Source organism: Spermophilus citellus (assembly GCF_964194105.1).
Source record: "Spermophilus citellus genome assembly, chromosome: 1".
Classification (NCBI taxonomy): Eukaryota; Metazoa; Chordata; class Mammalia; order Rodentia; family Sciuridae; genus Spermophilus; species Spermophilus citellus.
In genome coordinates this window covers 42,736,349-42,758,853 of record NC_138182.1, presented here as the reverse complement: position 1 = coordinate 42,758,853, position 22,505 = coordinate 42,736,349, and the positions used below count along the sequence as shown (strand labels likewise).

Below are 22,505 nucleotides of genomic sequence, written 5' to 3'. Positions count from 1 at the left end.
GAAAGAACAGCCAGTGAGATCAGAGACAGGCAGGTGAGAGGGTTATGACTAAAACCAGGGAGGAGGGCTTGGCAGAGCCATTTGAGGAAACAAATGAGAAAGATGAAATTACAAGGACATTTTGGATAGAGAAGGCTTCACATAATATGAGTTAGAATAATTTGGAGTAAGAATAAAGTCTGTTTAAAGTATTGAGAATGTAATTCTGAAAGTAATAAGAAAACTTGTCTCTGAGTAGCGGGTATCATGGGAGTAAAAATCTTTGGAGTTAAAATGGTCAAGGTCATATGGACATATGTTCATCCATATGCTTATTGGTGTTACCAGAATGGTGATAGAATTTGAGGTGGAAAGCAAGACTCTGAATTAGGTGGCATGCAGAGCCCAAACCAAAAGCAACTCTGAAATACATAACAACCACTTTTTCTGGTTTCTAGATATGTCAGAAATGAGAGAATGATATCATGAGGGTTTCAAAATGAGGGCTTTTAGTGATTTGGTTCTTGGGGTGGAACGAGGTGACATAGCACATTGATGGAGAGACCATTCTCTAAAGAGAATAATTATTAATCTCTTCAAAAAGCTGGCTTTCTTTTATGTGTAGAAAAGTGAAGGGGGATGAGGGCACAAAGGGTGATAGACGAGGACCTGTGCTCTTGAGAAGAGGCAACCAGGAGACCCTTGTCTTTCGATGACTTGCTGTGGAAGTAAACCAACCCCCACTGCTTGTCAACAGCTGTTTAAACAGGACAATGAAAAAAAAATGAACACAAAAGTTGACTTCCAGCTTTATTTCACTAAACTTATATTTGGGTTACTTTTTTGGCTCTTTATTTTTTAAAAAATATTTTTTAATTGTAGTTGGACACAATACCTTTATTTTATTTATTTATTTATTTATATGTGGTGCTGAGGATCGAACCCAGGGCCTTGCACGTGCTAGATGAGTGCTCTACTGCAAAGCCACAACCCCAGCCCTTTGGCTCTTTATTTTGAAGGAGAGGTCCTACAGATAGCAAAATCCTTAGCAACCTAACTGTAGATGCTTAATATTCTTTTATATCTGTTTTAGTATTGTTTTTCTTTAAGAAATTTTATAAAGGAGATCTTATTTTAAATTTTGAGGCCTTATGGAAGAGATTTAAAATTATACAGATAGTGCTTACTTAATAATAAAAAAAAACTTAAAAATTATGAAGTAGGAAGTTGAAAGCACTAACCCACAGCACTGCTGACATTTCTCCCTGTCAGATCTGTATTACATACAGATCTAGATCTCGATCTTGTTTTAAAATAGGAATTGTGTTTATTCCATAAGCAATTTGGGTTGGGCATATATATGAAGCTGGAATATATGTATATACTCTTGTGTTCTCATTGACTGTGTTAAAACTCACTTAGATTTCTTAGGGCATTCTTGATTAAAGGCTAGAAAAAAATTGACACCATTCCAGTTATTGTTAGCTAACAAGAAGGAGTAGTTTATAGTTTTCACGTAAGTTATTGTAAGACAGACATCCATGTACGTGAAATGTGTTTTCTTTTCCATTTGGGTTTTAGGTTCAACAGAATCCCTCAATCCTAGACCACATACCACGATTTCTCCAGCAGATCTTCATGGAATGTGGTATCCTACAGTTCGAAGAACTCTTGTCTGTCTCTCCAAATTATACAGATGCATAGATGTATGTGTGTAAATTCTTTTATCTTTACTGTGAATTTATTTACTCTTTCACTTAGAATATTTTAAAATTTTTATTTTAAGATCTTGATGTATTTTATTTGTTATTCTTAGAATTATAATTTTTAGATATGGAGATCACTTGAAGGTCAATCTAGAGATTCCTAATTTGAGTATTCTGTAGGCCCTTAGGATCCACTAAAGGACTTTTATGAACTCCTTGTAAATATGGTTAAATTTTGTGTATATGTATTTGTGACTTTTTAAGTAGAAGAACTTTAGCTTTCATTGATTCTTAAAGGTGTCTGAGATCACCAGTAAGTTTAAAAACACTGTTCATTTTGTTCATCTTAGTTTGTAAATGATGAAAAAGAGGTGCAGAAAGTGATATATTCAATATCATGTAGTTATAATCTACATTTAGTATTAAATGCAGTTACTATAATTTAGTTTTGCACTCAATTTGAATTGATATCCTTAACAAATAATTAAGATCACATGTGGTTTTAGCCATAAACTTAGTTATTGCTAAAGTTGGCAGTACTTTTTTTTTAAAGCACCAGTTTAGATTGTTGTGCATTGATTTCCCAGAAGAGAGTTATTTTAATCATACACAGTTGTCATTCCCTGTAACAGCCGATTTATCTGTATTTGCTATCAGTGGTTTGTTTCTAAGCCAAAATAGTTCATAAAATTTGACCATTTGAAATTCACTTTTTCATTGCTTAATTTGATTGCTGTAAGTCCAACTGCATAAAAAGAGAGAAGTGACTACATACAGCAGTCATGTAGTGAATTGTCCAGGTACCACTGTTTCTTTAAAGGATGTCGTTCAGAAGGAGTATGCATATGCCCTCATGTGCCAAAGGTATTCTGTACTGCAGAGTACTAGGACTGAACAAGGTTGCACAGTATTACATGGGGCATTTGAATCCTACTGCTCTACTTAAACTATATAATTTGTCAGATCTCTTTTAGAGGGAACTGTGGACATTTGGCATCTCTTCTTTCCCATACTCCACATTAGGTATATCGAATAATGGCATTAGACTGGAATTTTTAAACTTCCTACAGTTGGAGCCAAGATCCCAAGAGAAATGTGCAGGAGGCTATTCCACACAGAATCTTTTGTTATCACAGACCCCAATGAATGAAGTCTCTGAGCTGCTTAATAGGGTCTGTAGCCCAATAAGAAGTAGGCCTAAGGAAGTTACTCTGCCTGATTTTGTTTTATGCCTTAGGTTTACCTACTTATTTTTTCACTCGGCTCACATCCAAGTCTTAAACTTTCAGTCTTACTGAAAGTGAGGAAAGACATATCCAACGCAAACCATATTAAGACTGGGCAGGGGAGAGAGAGGATATTTTCCTAAGCTGCCCATCTTTAGGTTTCTGGGCAGGTCAGTGACACAGTAGGGGATAGCTCTAATCCTTCCTTCCCATAGTAGCCTCTGTATAGGTTGAAGCAATACAGAGAGAATAACATCAAGTAGGGGGCCAGGGCCAGGACTGTGGCTCATAATAAATGTCTTGTACATAACCAACCACAACCATGTTATGTCTTCGAATGGAGGCAGGGAGGGCAGCAAGGGGACTGATGGGAATCCTTGTCTGACCAACATGCCACTGCCATTTAATTTAATCCTAATTAGGATTCATACTTCATATTCCATTTTGTAACCTGTTTTTCCCCCACTTAATTTTATTTTCCCCCACTTAATTATATGTAACCTGTTTTCCCCCCCACTTAATTATAAGAATTTTACCACTTCAGCATTCTTTTTATTTATGCACAGTAGTTTGTAACTTAATTTACTGGTATTTTATTTGTCTATCTCCCATCATTGATCATTGAACATTTCCATTATGTTTATTTATTTGCTGTTTTAAATAATACCATATAATGAATGAATGTGTATGAATCTTAAAATGCAGTGCTGACTAATTGCCTGGAATTTGTTTTTAGAAGTAGATGCACTGAAGGTTTGTTTTACAGTTAGTTTCTGAACTTTTAAAAAGAGACCACTGGTAGCCATGGTGATACACACCTTTAATCTTAGCCATTCTGGAGGCTGAGGCAGGAGGATTCCCCTTGGCAATTTAGCAGGATCCTGTTTCAAAAAAGACTGGGGATGTAGCTCAGTAGTAGAGTGCCCCTGATTTCCATCTCCAGTACAGACAAAACAAACAAACAAAACCACCCCAAATAAAAAAATTAATAATAATAATAATAAAACACTTTACAACATGAGATCATGTTGGAATGAGGTCAGTACCCTGCCTGCCTCTTGATCCATGACTTCCCAGCATCTAGTATGGCATTCAAGAAGTGGTAGAACATTTTTATTAAAGATCACATGAGTGCTTCCAGACGTGAGTGCACATTTCAAAACTATCTGTTGGTCTAGAAAGGTTGCATGGGAATAGAAAGCTCCAAGAGGAATGGTATCAGTAATAAACAGTAGTGAAGGCAAGCATGCATTTGGTTTGCTGCACTCAGGACCTAGGATTTTCCTTTTATATCTGTTTTGTCAAGTGTCACAGGTTGATGTTCTCTTTTATTCCACCAGAGGGCGGTGTTCCAGGGATTATCACAGGAAGCATTGTCTGCCTGCATTCAGTCCTTACTGGGAGCATCAGAGTCTATCAGCAAAAACAAGGTTTGACGAAGTGTTAGGTGAAATTATATTACCTATAATATTTTGCAATATAGCATTTATTTATAGGCACAGAAATTTAAAGCTGTTTTGACAATAAGATTTGTTCAATATGATTGAATTTTGAGGCCCTTTGAGAGAAGCTAGTATTTCATTATAGTGCTCAGTTAAGACTGCCCTAAGAGAGTCTAGCTTTGCTAAACCAAAATTGGTACTTAGTTTATCAGTTCTATAAGATAAAGGTTTCTTGCTGATTCCCTGAAATACCAAGAAACTGTTTTTAAGGATATTAGCAATTTAACTATCTCTGCAATGGTGATTTAAATAGTTGAATAGTCTTACCAGGAGGAAATTAGCCTGTCAATTTTGAGGAAAGGCAATTGTCAACCTTGGGTTGTATGAATAGAAGGAGTTGCCATGACTATGTGGCTTAAGATTTTCAATCAGGATGGGATCTGATGTTGAAATCTGCTGGCTGTGCTTCTTCCATGGCACTGAGATTTTTTTTTTTTTCCCAAGAAGTAGAGCATGTTCAACAGCACTGCTCAGCTTAACTCTTCACTTAAAATACCTGTCACCTTCAGGGAGGGAGCTGTGGGGACTGTTTCCACCCAGAATTTCATTACTGCTTGGAGGGTTTGAACTCTCTAACTTCCAGATTCTACCTTTGTTTGTAACCATTATATTCTAGTCAGAAATGGAGAGTTGAAATTAAATTTTGACAAAGGGACTAGAAGAAGATGGAGAATAAGAATATAGATAGGAAGATTTAAGTTTTAAATAGCACTTGCAAGTCTGACTTCTCACATTTTTTGTAGATGAAATTAGGGAATGTATCTAATATTAGGGAAATGGTAAAGTAAATTGAGGCATATTCTATATGGTGGAAATTTATACAGCCATTAAATTTTTTAAAAATGAGCCAAGATTTAACTTAAGTATGTTCAGGCAAAAAGAAAGGATACAAATTAGATATATAGTCTAATTAGGTAATGAAAAATATATTAAAATAAATATGTGATAGTAAAAACATTTGTGTGACTATGGGTGCTTTTTGCCCCTATTTCCTACACATTTCTTTAGGAGCATATGTGTCTTAGATCACTAGAAGGAAAAGAATGGTCTAATTAAGAAAAAGTTTATGTGCTGATGTCTCTTGTATCATTGTCTTCTCTTTTAAGCTTTTGATCATTCATCCTTCTGTCTTCATTATCTGTAGGCCATGCTCTTTTATTTAATTCTGTTTCCTACATATTATAAGAGGTTTAGGTATGTGTGAGGAAGCCCTAAGTTTGGTAAGCATTAGCTTACTTATTTTCATTGCTGAGTTTGTGTACTATTGCCTTTTAATTTTTGGTTAAAAAAAAAAAACAATGAAATGGCTTGATGTGCTAGAAAGATTTTCTTTTTTTTTTAAATGTTTACTTTTTAGTTTTAGGTGGACACAATATCTTTATTTTATTTTTATGTGGTGCTGAGGATCAAACCCAGTGCCTCACGCATGCCAGGTGAGCGTTGTTACCACTTGAGCCACATCTGGAGCCCCCTAGAAAGATTTTCTAATTTTTTTCTTTTCATTAGTTGCTCAAAACATTACAATGATCTTGACATATCATATATCATACATTTGATTCAAATGGGGTATGAATTCTTATTTTTCTCACATGTACAGATTGCAGGATCACATTGGTTATACAGCCACGTTTATATATACTGCCATACTAGTGTCTGTTGTATTCTGCTGCCCTTCCTGTTCCCTTCGTATGCCCCCCTCCCTTACCCTCCCATCAACTCTCTCTACCGCATCTACTGTAACACATTTCTCTTTTTTTTTCTTCCCCCTTACACCATCTTATATGTAATTTTGTATAACAATGAGGGTCTTAGATTTTTCTAGTTTTTAAGGCAGGAAATAATTATTACATTCTTAAGTTGATCACCTAGTCTGTTAGTAAATTCACATGATACTATTTATTGGGTTATAATAACTTTAGTAAAACAGAGGAGATTTATTTGATACTATTTTTGCTCTCAAGTCTTAGTTCTTTTAAAAATATCTTAAAGTGTAACATTTATACTTATTTGATGCCCTGTGTTCAGAATGCAAAGTGAGTTTTCATTGCATAAGTCAAACTTAGAAGCTTATTAGAAGTAGGGAGGGAGATATTAATGGGGTGTCACTTTATTTAATAATCCCTTTGAATTTATAATGATTTACTGAAGGATAACTTTTTTCTAATGTAAAATATTTCATTTGAAGTATTTTTGAGATAAGATTTTGCCTTGAAAGGCAGCAAGAAAGTGTACATTTGGTCTTGCTTTTACTAAGATACAGACTCTTGAAAATAAGAGCTGTGGTTATTTATTTTTTAGAATTGGGTGAACTTTGAGAACTCAGTTGCAACACAGGGTTCTTAGAGATAGGTTCTGACAGGGTGAAAGGGCATATGGAACTCTCAAGGGTGTAGGTAGTTAGTACTCTCTTGGTGGCAGGATAATCCACAATGGTCACCCCCAAGCCATCTTACATTTAGAGATTCCTTTTGTACTTTTGTAAAAAAGTATTGAGTATGTCTGATGTTCTGGATATTGAAATTGCTTTGATCAAACAATGAAAGCTACCTTCCTGAAGAGAAAGAACTAGAAGACCAAGAGAGGGCAGAATCATGCTCATACTTAGAATTCCTATGTACCTCCTGCTCTGTGCTAGTGTTGGATAGCATCATCTTTTCTACTTCTGCACCATATGAAAATAGATTTGACTTCTCTTTCTACATTTGGTGTTTATTGTCTTTTGTCTAATTTACTTTCTTGGATTTCCTAAGTAGAGCAAGTGGTATTAAGAGTTTGAAGCAAGGGCTGGGCTTGTAGCTCCGTGGTAGAGTGCTTGCCTAGCATGTGTGAGACACTGGGTTCAATTCTCAGCACCACATATAAATAAGTAAAATAAAGATCCATTGACAACTGAACAATATTTTTTTAAAAAAAGAGTTTGAAGCAAGATTTTTCTATGTAATTTTAACATGGGTAATATGGGAAGAGCTCATTGCACACTAGAGGCATATTAGTGCCATAAGGCTATAAAATTAGGTAGATTAGTACTGATTAATAACGTGTCTTATATGCTCCTAATTTTGATTTAATCTGTGATAATATTAATTTTTCTGTTTTACAATTTAGACTCAGATTGATGGACAGCTTTTCTTAATTAAACACCTTTTGATTCTTCGAGAACAAATTGCTCCATTTCACACTGAATTCACCATTAAGGAAATTTCCCTGGACCTCAAGAAAACTAGAGGTACTTTGTTGTCCTGGCTGGCACACCTGGGTATGTTTGAACCTATCCAGATGTGTCAGCACAGGTTATAGGTTTATTTTATGTTCATCTGCAATGTTTTTGCATGCTTTGCTTGCTAAGTGTGTATCTCGTTCTCACTAAGCTGAGCTATCAATATCCTAATTACTCTAACTTGCTGTATTTTCTTTAAGAGAGTTTTATATGAGCATTTCAATTTGTGATGTACTATTACCGTCTTAGACTCTGCCACATATTACTTACAACCAGTTACAAAATGAAAAATCAGTATAATAGCTACTTAGTAAATAGTACCTGATAGCTAATTGGTATGTTTTAAACCTGGAGTTGAGTTTGTCATTTGTGAAAATTCAGGAAATCAGAGTAAAAATGGGAGGAGTACTTGTTTAAGAGTCTGAGAGTTGATTTTCTTTTTTTCCTGTTCATCATTTCCTAGCTCTTGTGTGATCTTGGATGGGTGTTTTGTCTTCCCTGCCCGACCTTCCTCCTAGGTAAAACGAGCATAATGAACTCGTTATATAATGAACTCGTTATGATTCTCTAACTGGGTTGTCAAGATCATTAAGAATGAAAATATGTTAAGGTGTTTTCTATGTTTTGGGTACTAAAGTGAGCTTATGTAGTATTTTTAAATCTGCTGGTTGATAAGTAATCATGTAGATATGAGGTCTTGGAATTGGTAATCCATCCTGATGATTTGTCTGTGAATTAATGAGAGATGACTTTTAAAAGATTAGCTACTTTCCAAGCTGTTGGTCTTCAGCAATTAAGGATATACCATAAACATCACTCATTTCTCTTAATTACTTACAAATTTTTTGTAAACTTTATCTTTTCTTAATCTTTTCTAAAAGGTTTATGCTTTTATGCCTTAAGCCGTCTGCTTATATAATGAATTAACTTTCTCTCTAATGTATGGGGGCAATTGAGAAAGTAGTCACTGAAGTTATTTTCTGTGTTCTGTGATTCAGAGCAACCCCAAATACAGAAATTCCAAATATAGCAGGATTTTAGTTCCTTAATTACTGTGCTTGTCTGGTTTAACTCAGCTGAGATCCACTGTGGCTCCTGCAGAGTCATATTAAAACATTTGCTTCTTTTCCCCTAATTTCTCACCTGTCCACCACAGAGAATACTTTTTTGGTTTATAAAGCTTGTGTGTATAATTTTTTTTTTTTTTTTTTTTTTAGGAACCAGATTTTCTGGCTTTTGCCTTTACATAATACATAATTTTCAAATAGCATTTTCTTTGAGGCTCTTACCTCCCAATTCTCCAGGTGATTTCCTTCTTTTCTTTCAGTGTGAGGTATGGGAATGGTGCTCTTGTCTTGAAGAATTCCTGGCTGCTGATGTCTGTTTTAAGTAATGAGATAGACAAGAGGCTAATTTACTTTATTTTTATTTTTTTCTAATTCTTCTTATTATTTTTTTAGTTTTTGTTGATAGTCTAGATTCACTGAGGTGTGAGAAGATGAAACATCCTAAGATTTTGACAAAATTTGGTTTAAAGAATGTTTTTCCCCATGTATTGTGAAGCTTATGTAACCCTACCAGATGGTGATTTGATTCTATTTATTGCAAACAGAATCTTTCAGGTATCCTACAAAAAGATAGCAGACACAAAGAGTCACTCATGTTTTTCTATGAAGCCTGAATCTGATAGAGAGAGGTTCTTTTTCATTAAGACCAGGGTCAAGGCAGTATTTATTGTGGCATGTGCTTGCAAAACCAGGGTTGGAAGCATTTCATGCTTTGCTTTCTCTAGTCGGGCAAAGCAAAGAAATGGCCTTTTTTTTCTGTCACTTAATTTAATTGCTATCTTCACTTTTAAGCCTCTAACCTCTCACAACTAATGTTATATCTTATTGCATTTGAACATCAATGAGACCTCAGTTAGTACTTTGTGTAGAGTCTAGTTAGTCTGGAGGTTAAGGGGTAAATATGTCCTCTTGGTGTTTTCTTTCTGGCTGACACATTGTTTTATTCATACTCCTTCAAATGAATAAATTTCTGTGCCAGTCAGGATCTTAACAAATCTGGGTAAGTATGTGAATGTTTTTTAAAAACAATTTAACATCCCAAAAATAAAGAAGTGAAATTTTATGATATCAAGTATAATTTATCATTTTTCTTTTTTTCTATAAATGGCAAATTAAAATTAATAGTCATTTTGCAATTCAACTTCTAGAAAATAACTGTGGGTACTGTGGCCATATTTGACGTTCATCTCACCCTTAGTCATTTGTGGAGGTGGGTTGGTGAAGATGAATGCCTTCTGGCTTCATGGTAGTAAAGAACTGATGTTACCAGAGCTTCTCTGTTGAAACTGACATGTTTACTGGATGAGAAATTTTGTTTCACAGATGCAGCATTTAAAATCCTGAACCCTATGACTGTTCCAAGATTTTTTAGGCTGAATAGCAACAATGCCTTGATAGAGTTCTTGTTGGAGGTGAGAAGAGTCTGTTTCATTGGTGGTGGGATAAATGACATTCTTTATGTGTCTGGTAATTTCTAGGCACATAAAAACAGGAGGAAATTGTCATCTTCTTTTTAAGGGTACTCCTGAGATAAGAGAACATTATCTTGACTCTAAAAAAGATGTAGACCGGCATCTGAAATCGGCCTGTGAGCAGTTTATTCAGCAGCAGACCAAGCTGTTTGTAGAGCAGCTGGAGGAGTTCATGACAAAGGTAGAGACGGGGTGCCTGCTTGGTAAAGTCATTTTGCATTCTTCCCTGGCTTTGCTTTTGAATTACCCTCTTGTGAAAACTCTGGCAGAAGGAGATGGTAGTCCAAGTCTCAGTGATTAGGAAATCATTCTGTTTCCTATTACAAGAGCTTTGCTATGTGGACTTTTAGATATGCTTGAGAGTTTTTGTTTTGAAGAAGAAGATAGCAAATGCTGCATAGCTGTTGTTGCATTGAGTGATCTGCATGTGGGCCACCGCTCGCAGTCTCCTGGATGCTCACTTCCTCCTACACCTGCATGGCAACAACTGCAGATTTTCTATTACTTAAAATGGAGGATTTATTTTTCTTCTTGCTTTGCCTTGTCATTTGCCCCTTTCATTTTTGCATGCATAATTGAGAATTGAAGATTTTCTATCACTACATTGTAAACTGTCATATAAGTGGATTTAATATACATATATATGACAGGCTGACTCTTTCTCTGTCTCCTAAGCGAAAATCTGTCGATTGGCAAAGAGCAGAGCAGATCATGGTCATTCTAACATTTTTGTTCAACCTAATTATTTTTTAAAAAGTGTCATCACTGAGGTCTTAAAGATGTTAAAAAAGTCTTAAAATTAACCTTTGTTTATTAAATCTCTAGTGTCTACCCCAGACTTGTATTAAAGGACTTCATAAAAAGAATAAAAACATGGTGGCATTTTCTTCAAGTTGAGGTAGTCTTAACTGGTTAGGCAAGATGTATCTATAAAATAATAAATAGCTATGCATATTGTTGTTTAGTAACTTGTTGGTGGGTTATCAACTCTAATATGCCTGAGGCCTAGATAGACAGAAGATATAAATTAAGCCTGGCATGGTAGTGCATGTTTGTAATCCCAATGACTTGGGAGGCTAAGACAGGAGGATTTTAGGTTCAAAGCCAGCCTCAGCATCTTAGTGAGGCCCTAAGCAACTGACCTGCCACTGCTGTGGCTCAGGCTCAGGATGTAAGGTTAGGGGGCTCCTGCAGTTGAAAAAAGATGAGAAGGCACTATTGGGATGATTGGGATGGTTGACTTTCTTTATTTAGAGACAGCAACAGACCCCAACCAGTCCCATTTAACCCTCAGCCAGTTCATTTAGCCCCCCAGCCACTTCTATAAGCCTTTTTTTTTTTTTTTTAATATGCAGGCCAGACAAAGAAGTCACATTACTAACAGGTTACATAAGTGGGCGCATGCTCACAAGCAAATGCTTCTGACCTTGAGTAAGTGTGCTGAATCTGGGTGTTTCTGACCTTGGCTTCATACTAAAATCATAGCCCCAATCCCATCCCCAAGCCTCAGCAAGAGAGCCTAACTACAGCCATTTTGGGCCTGCCCTACAGTAATTTATTGAGACCCTGTTTCAAAAAGGGCCGAGGGAATGGCTCAGTGGTTAAGCAACTCTGGCTTCAATCCCTAGTACCGAAAAAAAAAAAAAAAGAAGATGATGATGATTTAAGTTAAAAATAATAAAAAGAACAAAAAGCAAATGCAGAAATGATGAAATAATCACTTTTTAAATACTTATTGTATTAATGGATTTTAGTCATTAATATGAAGTATTTAGAATATTTGTGTATTTTTTTCCTACCACAAAACAAAGAAGGGTGGTAGAAATATTCTGTACCAAATTTTGATTTTAAAAAAGGAAGAGTGTACAGAGTTGACAGTTTATAGTTTACAGAAAAGTCATCATTTTTACTGAAATTATTCTCAAGGAAAATTGGCTTATAAACTGTAATGTGTATTTCTGAGAGTATATTCACATTAGTACTGATAGGAGATATTGTAGACAAACATTATACAATAATAGCAGTCAAATGAATCTTCTGAAATCTGTGAGTTGATTATAATGAAATCTAGGATTAAATGCTTGTTCTAGATTAGTTTTTCTAGAAATCAAGAGAGTCAAAATTTATTAATAAAGTTGTCCAAGTTGGCTTTAGTACAAGCTTGATAAATCTGGTCTAATAGGACAGTTGTATATTTTGGAAGACTCTGGACTAAGAGGATTTAAAAAGGAAATGGAGAGTTTTTTAAAAAAATATTTTTAGTTGTAGACGGACACAATACCTTTATTTTATTTGTTTATTTTTATGTGGTGCGGGGGATCGAACCCAGTGCCTCACACATACTGAGCCACAGCCCTGGCCCTGAAATGGATGTCTTTATAGAAAAAAAATCTTCCAAGTCTGAATTATATAATAGTTTACCATGGACATGTTGTATATACATAAAGGCAATTCCCTGGACAGCTAGCTGTTCATACACCTCTTCCCCAACTCCCTTTCTTTCTCTAGTGTTGGGATGCTCTACCACTGAATTACACCCTGAGTCCTTTTTATTTTTTATTTTGAGACAGGGTCTCACCATGTTTCCTGGCTTCGAACTTGCTATCTTTCTGCCTCAGCCTCTGGCTTATGGACCTCTTTTTATATCCCCTTCGCTATGGGGAAAGAAGGGAAAGGCTTGTGTCTTATCATCATGGAGAGCCCAATGTCACATCACAGTCAGTTGACTGTGCCATTGCTCAGATCAGACACAGTTGCCTCTGTCCCTTGCTGCTGCTTGTTGAGTTTCTAGACCTAGTATTTAGTAGACACCACAGCCTGGTAGAGGACTGAGCATCCTTTTTGTATTGTCTTATTCCAAATTCAGGTTCCTTCCAGTCCTGCTGGCATAGAGTCAGTCAGAGACAGAGAGATAGGCAGGCAGGCAGGCAGACACAAACACTGGAGTTCACACTGACATATGTGATCATTTAAGACATTATGTTTTAGAATTTGTTGACCCAGCATTTTTATTTTTTTATCTGGTGACTGTTTCTAGCATTCTGAGTAGTAGAGGAGAAAAAAGATTTTAGAACTTCAAAATGCTTTTCTCTAAAGGTATGCCTCAGCATTATCACCTGCAGGTTCAGAACCTCAGGCTTTTTTATTTAGTTAGTATTTTATAAGGCAACCGTGCTTGTACCTTGATAAATGATTATAATATCCATAGGTATAGAAAGGAGACAGGACTTCATTTTTCATTTAAATGTAAATTTGTAGGTCTCAGTACTTACCATTTTAGATGTAAGCCTTATCAACAAAGGTCCTCAGCTTGTTTATATATATGGGTTGGCACAATGAAACAAACTGTGTTTGTATGTAGAGAACATTCTCTGTATGTCAAAGACTTTTTAACCTAAAAACTCAATGTATGATTCTGATGCCCTTTTATCTGCTGTAGATTGGCCTTTTTGTTTTTATATGGCTCTCTCTAGGCTCTCCTGTTGATGCTTCATTTTCCTTAGTTCTACCCACAAACCCTGGCTTCCCAAGGGAAGACATCTTCATTTCATAGACTAAGAAACTGACGTCTCACAGAGTGGCTGAGTGTTCATGAGATAACTTTTCTATGTCTTTTTCATCTGCCGCTTTCCTGATTTTTGGTTTAATTATTGTTTTTCTTGAGAAAAATAAAATGAGTACAAGAAGAACATATACATGCTCATTTCTTATTTCCTGTCCTTGGAAAGATAGTCTTTTCTCTAAGTATTTGAATGGCCTAAAAAAAAAAAAAAAAAAAAGAATTATTCTGAGTGTTGGGGATAGAGGTACATGTGAAAACATTTAAGTCAGATTATTATTTTTTTCAAATTTTAAAAACTGTTGATGCATTTTTACTATTTAGAATTCTATGGTACTGGATATTGCTTGAAACTCTTAAATGGGACTTGGGATGGTGGTAGGTGTAGCGAAAAGAGCTAAAAACTTGGAGTTGGGAAGGTGGGGTCCCAGGCCCTCTTCTCTACCTGCTGAATGAAATTGTTAGTAGGTTTGTTCCTCTGAGACTCAAGTTTTCTAACCTCTATCAGGATGGCTGTAGACTCTATCCTATTGTCTTACGATTACTGCAAGGACCAAATAATATCATGTGTAAAGGCACTTTGTAATTGTAAAGTGCTGTGGAAATGTTATTTTAAAGTAAAGTAGACAAAGTTGAGATAAAGATTTTACATTAGCCAAAATTCTAAATTAAGGCATTTTAAAGGAAGTATAATTTTAGGTTTATAGCTAAGCTATAAGTATTTCTGGTGGGACCAGTTTATGCTAAAAACCTAGGCTTGTATGTAAAAAATAACACTTTTTCCCAAGCAGTTTAATACGCAAGTTTATTCTTAATATTCCTTTTGAAGTGTTATTAATTTCCTCTGTAACCCTATAAATTTTTCTTGATGTAGTGCATATAATAGAATTTGATCTATAAATTTAATTCCTGCTCTCAAGGAGTTATAACCTAGTGGGAAATCAAGATAGGAAGATAACTGAACATTAAAATGTATATGGCAATGTCAGCATGAGACAATGAGTCTTTGTTCATCTCTGGGGTTTTAAAAAAGATGAGAATTATTGGGGAGAACATTTTTTATTCCCCTGAGTACCAGACATTTTTTTCCTTTTCCTGTTCCTTCTCTGGGTTTCTTTCTCAGGAGACATGAACTCTACATACCCAGGAAAACTTTTGAAGGGATTACTCCTTGAGGTGTGATTTAAAGATAAGTAAATTATCTGGATAGTAAACACAAAATGAATGTACAAATCTGTATTTGTTTTTAAAACAAACTTCCTAAATATATATCATCTTGAAATTGGTTAAATTTTGGGACAATCAGTGGAATAGTAGGCAGCCATTACAATTAAAACTGTCAGACCCAGAAAAATGTCCAGAATATAGATTTAAGTTGGAAAAAATACATTCTCATTTTTATAAATGTATAAACATGAATATATACTTTTAAATTGGAATGTATTCCCAAAATAATGTACACTGAAGTGTGGATATTTTTTCTTTTAGCATTGTCTAAGTAAACTATAATCTTCTGTGAAATGTGTCTTTTAAAAACAAATCGCACAATGAAAAAATAAAGACATGGAGAAGAATTGAGAGGAGGAAAGGGCGAGTTTACGCACATGGGCAGCACAGAAACCAGCAGTGAAGAAGGCTGGAGAGATCAGCTTTAACTTTATGCCTGTCTCTTTCCTCCTATTTGTTTGCCCCTTTTCAAGAGAAGCTAGAGTCTGTGCTAAGGTTTTTCTAATGAGACTTTCTAGTGGGGCCAAGGCTTTGGCAGTACATGACTGTCCATTAAAACAAACAAACAAACAAAAAATGTTTTATGCAGTTTCTGTCTCTCACCCTGTGTAGCCACCCATTTTCCCATCACAGTGTGTGATGACTCTTGACACAACAGTCTTGTCCAAGCAACTAAATACACTTTTTTACATTCACTTTTCTATATTGTTGCTACGAAATGGAAAGAGTTGACTAGAAGATGGGCTCCCAAGTCTGTATTTTTAGCTTTTATAGTCAAGTGTGCCTTTTGATGGTATTGAAAAATACTATTTTTTTTTAATGACATTCTCTCTGCCTATGATATAGTAAGAAATAGATCTTCTTGGTATATAGAGGAGATTTTTGTCCAGCTGGGATGACATTTCTAATAAAATACAATAATAATTTAATATTAACAGTCCGTTTTAGAGAGATCTGTTTTGTATTTACATTTCTCTAGGGTTTCAGTTTTATCTTCCTATCCTGAAATGTCTTAGGCAGAATGCCATATATGGTTTTGGTTTTTTTTTTTTTTTTTTTTTTTTTTGCAAGGTAACATATGCCTTGAAATAACAAAAAGTTTTGCTGAAAAATTGTATAAGCTCTAAAGGAATATGAGATGTGGTGCAATTTTGTTGCAGTTGCACATTTGATTATCAGTATGCTTTAGTAGGTTTAAATGGTGTTTTGTATCCTTTGAGAATGGCAAGGGTTTAATTTGTCACCTGTGAAATGAAGCTTTTCTTCTTGTCTCCTCTACTAGGTTTCAGCATTAAAAACAATGGCCAGTCAGGGAGGTCCCAAGTATACCCTCTCACAGCAGCCTTGGGCACAACCAGGTAATCAGATTTTACTATTTGGGATTTCTTTTTTAAGATATTATTAATTTGCATTTATATAGTCCTTGCAGGGACAGCTTGGATTTGTTTCTTATTCACTTTGGGGTTCTACATCTGAGTTAATCTAGATTCAGTTTGAAGCTAACAGATCTTAATTGGCCAGTACTGTTGGTATTTCAATAAGCATTCCAAGGAAGGAAGAATTAAAAATAAACTTACCTAGTTAAAAGTAAAATCTGGTATGGATGGAAACATTTTGAGTCTGCTGATTTCTGTACTCTTGCCATTCATTTGTTTATAGCTTTCTGAAAATACTGTATTTGACACAGTGAAATTGTGGAGAGAAAAACACCCGTTTTCAAGTATATGAAGAAATATTGGGCCACTATTTTGTTACACATTTTCTCTAAGTTCTATTCTTTGTTGATATTTTGGAGTGTTTGTAAAAAGAATTATAAAAATTGAGGTATCAGTGGGAGTTGGCAGGCAATATCATTGCCTGATTCATAGATATATTTGAGATGTTTCCAATTTTACACTTCCCTGAATGTAAATTTTTGTGTGTATGTGTGTGCTAGAGGTTTTGTTTTGGGAGAGACTTTTTTTGTTCATTATGATTAACTTTTATTAATTGTACATATCAATAAGTTTCACTGTGACATTTCCATACATGCATATATCATGCTTTGATTATATCTATCCTCCCTGCTCCTCTCTCCCCTCTCCTTTCTACTTGCGCTGTCCCCTTCCCTTTGCTTTTTTTTTTTTTTTTAAATTTCCCCCTTTGGTACCAGGGATTGAACTCAGGGGTACTCAACTACCAGGCCACATCCCCAGCCCTATTTTGTATTTTATAGAGACAGAGTCTCACTGAATTGCTAAGCACTTCGCCATTGCTTAGGTTGGCTTTGAATTCTCAATCCTTCTGTCTCAGCCCTCCGAGCTGCTGGGATTACAGGTGTGCACCACCGTGCCCAGCTTCCCTTTATTTTTGTTTTTTGTGGTTTGAACCCAGGGCCTTGTGCACACTGCATATGCAGTGTACCATTAAGCTATACCCCCAGTCTAATGGGAGGGTTCTTTACTTTTATATGTTAGACATTTAAAACTGAACCTAAATTTGTGGATTGTTCTGGTACATTTTGTGACATTTTAAGTTGCTATTAAACTAGAATAAATAATTTTGTTAAGCATATTTCTGGCTCCCCTGACCCATATTTTGAAAATGAAAAGAACAAAATGGTGAAAGAACAGTTTTAATTATGTATAAGCAGTGCCGAAGTTGGAAAGTAGCTCTTTGCTTGTAGTGAGAGTTCCAAAAAGTAGTTCCAAAGAGTAGGCTTTGCACCCATAAAAATTAGCTATCTGCAGGTACCTAATCTGGAATCAACTTTTTAATATGATTGCTTTTCCTATTGAAAGGATGTTGTGTTGACAGGTATTCATTTCCTTTGAGAAAAAGGATTGAAACTCTTGTAAGCCTACAGATTTTTCAGTTATTATGAACCCCTCAGGTTAATCTGAAGTTGGGCCAAGAAATTAAGAATAGCTATGTATTTCTTACGAAGATGTGTAAATATTATCTTTGAAAGGATGACAGAATTGTATTTCAAATGTTCCTCATGTACACTTTGAGGATGTCAATACAGGTTTGCAATGATTTGTTTTATTGCAAATACCTTTTTGTATATTTTAATGGAAACTGTGAATATTCTGTCTTCATTATTTTAAACATTTGGATTGTGCATGAGAGTGAAATCTTAAACATCTTTTAAAAGCAGAGCACACTTGATGGAGTAGTATACTTTGTCAAAAGAAAATCAGATTTTTTTTTTTACCAGTAGTATTGGGAATTCTGATCATAGGCTGCCTTTTTGTCAACCACCTATTCCTCATAGTCAGGAAGCAGACTTCCTAGTTCCCAACTCAAGGCAACTTTTGGAGTCATTCTCATGATCTCTGGATGAATTAGAGCCTTTAGCTTAAGGTTTCAGCCACTCATAGGGCTTATTTAGAAATAGGAGTTGATTTGTATTTTGAATGTTTATGTAAATGAAACCTCTTGGATGTAATAAATCTTTCTTAAAATAGATAAAAACAGCAAATAGGCACAGACATATTTAGTACACTAAGCCAAGGGATTTGGTGTATAATTAACATATTATTCTTTCCCTTTTGGAAAGATCCTTTCTCTCAAAATAGTGGTTGTCATTTTCTCAAGCAGAATTCTAATAGAATTCAGTATTAGATGTATTGGACCCTTAAGCATTACTAGAATTATCAGTAAGCAGCAGTTTCCCCGATAAAAGGAAAAGGACAGATTGAAATGGGTTTGCTGTTTTGTCACATTAACTCATTTGGTTTCTTTCTTAGTGAGGAGATCTTAGTGTATATAGAGATGACAATTCGGTTTGTCTTGTGTATCTTCTGCCCATTTAGCCACAATGGAGGGTGGAGTTGGAGTTTCATGATCTGTAATGTATGACAGCCACACTTCAGTGTCAAAGAGATTTATGGGCCTGTTGGGGTGGGAGCATCAAGAACAGTCCAGGAGCAATCTCTTCTGCCCCAGAAACCCAGGGTGACTGGTTTATGTAGACTGTCAGGTTCTTGGATCAAGTCGTAATGAAGGAACTCTTGGGAGAGAATGCTGTTTTGTTAATTGATTCTAGACAATTAAAGGATACTATATTCACTAGTCTGCACAGCTACTTTATGCTTATCAAGGGCTCTGAAAACTCATTTAGTGATCTCTGAAGTATGTTTGTTAACACACAGAGCCAGAACCCATGAAGGAAGTGTCTTGAAGAGCTTTCATTTGTTTAATGAAAAAATAAACAATTCTGGACTCTTTCTTCTTAAGAGCCAATGCACTTTCTTACCTTGTCTTATCACAACCCTCCTCAATTTAAAAAAGTGTTTTCGGATGGTCTAAAAATTTTCAAGGTGTATAAAATAAAAAATAACTCTCTTTTCCACTTGCATACTAGTGCTGCTCTCAAAGGTAGTTTCTTTCCCAGCATTGTGTATATTAGCACATATGGACTTAGAAAATGTTACCCAAATGAGATTGTACTGTACCTCTTACTTTTTCAATTACTGTGTGTCTTATAGCCCTTCCTGTACCAGCATATCCTTCTGTGTCCAATGTATTTAATGGACACACGGAACGCATCAGTATAGCATGATAGCTTTAGAACTTTATTGATATTTAATTATTTTCAGTTTTTTCTATATATTATTTGACAAATATCCCTATACACACATCTTTTTATTTTGTGAGTATGTAAATAGTATAAATTTTTAGCAGTGAAAATCAGTGAAAGAGTATGTGTATTTTCAGTTTTGCTAGAAATTGCCTAGTGTCCCTCCAGAGAGATTGGACACTCATCAGCAACTGATGAAGATACAGATGTCCTTCCATATTGATTGGGGATTGGTTCCAGGACTCCCTCACCACAGATGTCAGAATCTAAGATGTTTAAGTCTGTCACATAAAATGGGTTATTTGCAAAAACCCTGTGACTGTCCTTCTGTATACTTTCCAAGTCATCTCTAAATTACTTATAGTGCCTAATGCAACATGAATGCTATATAAATCGTTGTTATATGATGTTGTTTAGGGAATAATGAAAAATATCTGTACATATGCAGTTTTTTTCTGAATACTTTTGATCTGTAGTTGGTTGAATCCATGAATGTGGAACTTGCAGATATGGAGGGCCAACTACCTCTTTCCCCACATCATTGTCAATTTGTAAATATCTCACTGCTTTCATTTGCATTTCTTTAGTTTTGAGTGATGTTGAACATGTGTGGAACCATCTTTTCCTCTGTAGCTATCTAGGTAGTTTCCTCACAGATGACTACTCTTCCTTTCCAGGTAGCTCTTTCAGGTTAAATGGTTATTTTAGTTAAAAACTTATAGAATTCTATTTGCTGTCTGATAATGTGGTATAAGAATACAACAAATGGATATTTAGTTTTCCTTAGATTTGTGTGGATATCTTCTCAATGTCCTGAGTGAGACTGTTAGACAGCACCTCTGACTGTGAGTCAGTTCTGTAGATAGATAAGCTCATTTAGTATGGTTTCTCACAAGTATCTAAGAATGACTTCTTTAAAAAACAAACTCACTTATCTCTCATCTAAATTCCAAACGCATATATTATAGCCCCTACGAATGTCTTAAAGCATGCTGGGAGAGTTCTTTACTGCCTTAGTGGTTGAGATTAGAGTTTTGTATATAGCAGATACTTAATGTTTGTAGAGCTAATTGTTAAACTTGATAAACAAACAAGGAAAATGAGACACATTCTTTGGGGAAATGAGACTTTTGCTATTTTTCTCTTTCTTCCCTTCTGAATTTGTGACCCTAACCAGGTTAATTGCTTTGCAGCAAAGGTCAGTGACCTTGTGGTGACTGCCTATAAGACAATAAAAGCAAAGCTGCCTTTGACGTTGAGAAGTATGTCATTATACCTGTCCAATAAAGATACCGAGTTCATCTTGTTTAAACCTGTTAGGGTGAGTAGTACTATAATTTATCTGAAAGTTGGCTAGACTTCTAGTGTTCTTTTTCTTTTCCTGTAGATGTTTAAAACTGTTGATGTACTATTCTAGTGAAGTTGATCAATAATTGCTGTGATTCTTGAAAGACATTCAGAGCCAGCTTCTGATTATGTCTTTTTTTCCCCCAACTTTCACTTTGTCTTCTGTTTTTAATATTAACTTTGTATGTTTTGTTTGTTTGTCTTTTTTGTGGTACTAGGGATTGAACCCAGTGGTACTTAGCCACTAAGCCATATCCCCAACCCATTTTATTTTTTTATTTTGAGACAGAGTCTTGCTTAGTTGCTGAGACTGGCTTTTAATGTTAATTTTGAAAGTATAATTAAATAGATAAAAAAAAGTCAGACCCTCACATTTTGCTTGTGGCCCAGCACTGGTGAAGGCAGTATTCCAGGAACCCTGTTTTTCTAATGAGTGCTGGAAATAAATGGTGTGCGGCAGCCACCGAGGGATAAATGTCAGGGAAAATTTCATAACTTATAGTTCTTTGTTGAGCTTACATCTTTACCCAGGGCGTTGGTTGATTTTTAAAGTACATTTTGTATGTCTTAGAACTTTATCTTTTATGTAAGAAATAGCTGACGACTCTTATCCTCTGTGGGGACAGGGCTTGCTAGAGTTTAGTTTTTCTAGGAAATGTATTCTGATAAGTCTTCATCAGGTTGTGCTGACATATGAAATATTAAGTGCAATCTTAAATATTTAAGTGGCAATCTTATGAAAGATTTCTTCCATTCATTTTGGCAAACATTATGACGATTTAGCTTTCATAGTACTTCATGTGTAAGATGTGCATGTTTTCTGACTTATCTGATGTAATCTCCTCTTCTAAGAATAACATTCAGCAAGTCTTCCAGAAGTTTCATGCTCTGTTAAAGGAAGAGTTCAGTCCTGAAGACATCCAGATCATTGCTTGTCCTTCCATGGAACAGGTAAAGCACAGACTGAAAACCGTTAGTAGTTTTATGCCCCTTGTTTTTTTTCACTACAGTAGGTAATATATTTGAGCAAACATGTTTTTAGTTTTAATTTTAAAAACTGCACACTGTTTTATTCTCATGAACAAGAATTCAAACTTTGAATTACTCTAACTTTTGGGGATGATTTTAGAGTTTTCAGTTGCATTTTAGTCCTTTCCAGTGGTGAAAATTGCTGTTTAAGACAAATGACCTTCTTGTGGAGGACTCAAATACTGGCATTTAATGTACTGAATCATTTTGTTCAGAATATTCATAATGTGAAAATTTCAGATAAAAATGAAAGTTATTTGAGAGGTAAGAATAGATGCTTGAAGTACTTGTTTTTTCTTCTCTTCCTAAATTTATAAAAAACTGAATATAGAGTCCAGTTTGGGTTAGTTATCATTGATTTATTCAATTCAGCCAGCAGTTTTTTTACCGAGTACCTGTTATGTATTAGGAGTGGCCTAGTGCTTGGGAGAATATTTATTTATGGTCTTAAGTTTAGTGTAATTTGGAAATTTAGTATATAGTAAGAACGAGAATGTTGAATAAAGAGGTAAAGCTGGGAGAGCTGGTGGAAGTGAGTAGAGACTGGGGAGAATGGGAACTTTTAAGGAGTTGAATAGGAGGAGAAAGCCGGAGGGTAGAGGAAAAGGTG

General features: G+C 35.3%; 1 protein-coding gene across 4 annotated transcripts in view; it reads left to right on the top strand.

The window, feature by feature from the left end:
• COG3 (component of oligomeric golgi complex 3) overlaps positions 1 to 22,505 on the top strand; it is a 52,825-nt gene that overhangs the window by 28,075 nt on the left and 2,245 nt on the right. For 3 of the 4 annotated variants that reach the window (XR_014021413.1, XM_081289557.1, XM_081289558.1), the window contains exons 15-22: positions 1,561 to 1,685; positions 4,252 to 4,341; positions 7,519 to 7,639; positions 10,021 to 10,109; positions 10,216 to 10,350; positions 16,238 to 16,313; positions 20,713 to 20,840; positions 21,719 to 21,817. Coding sequence is in view for 3 of the 4 variants with exons in the window: in XM_081289557.1 (XP_081145683.1) it covers positions 1,561 to 1,685; positions 4,252 to 4,341; positions 7,519 to 7,639; positions 10,021 to 10,109; positions 10,216 to 10,350; positions 16,238 to 16,313; positions 20,713 to 20,840; positions 21,719 to 21,817 (863 nt within the window). In the remaining variant the exon portion in view is untranslated. The other variant, XM_081289559.1, reaches the window with a different exon arrangement.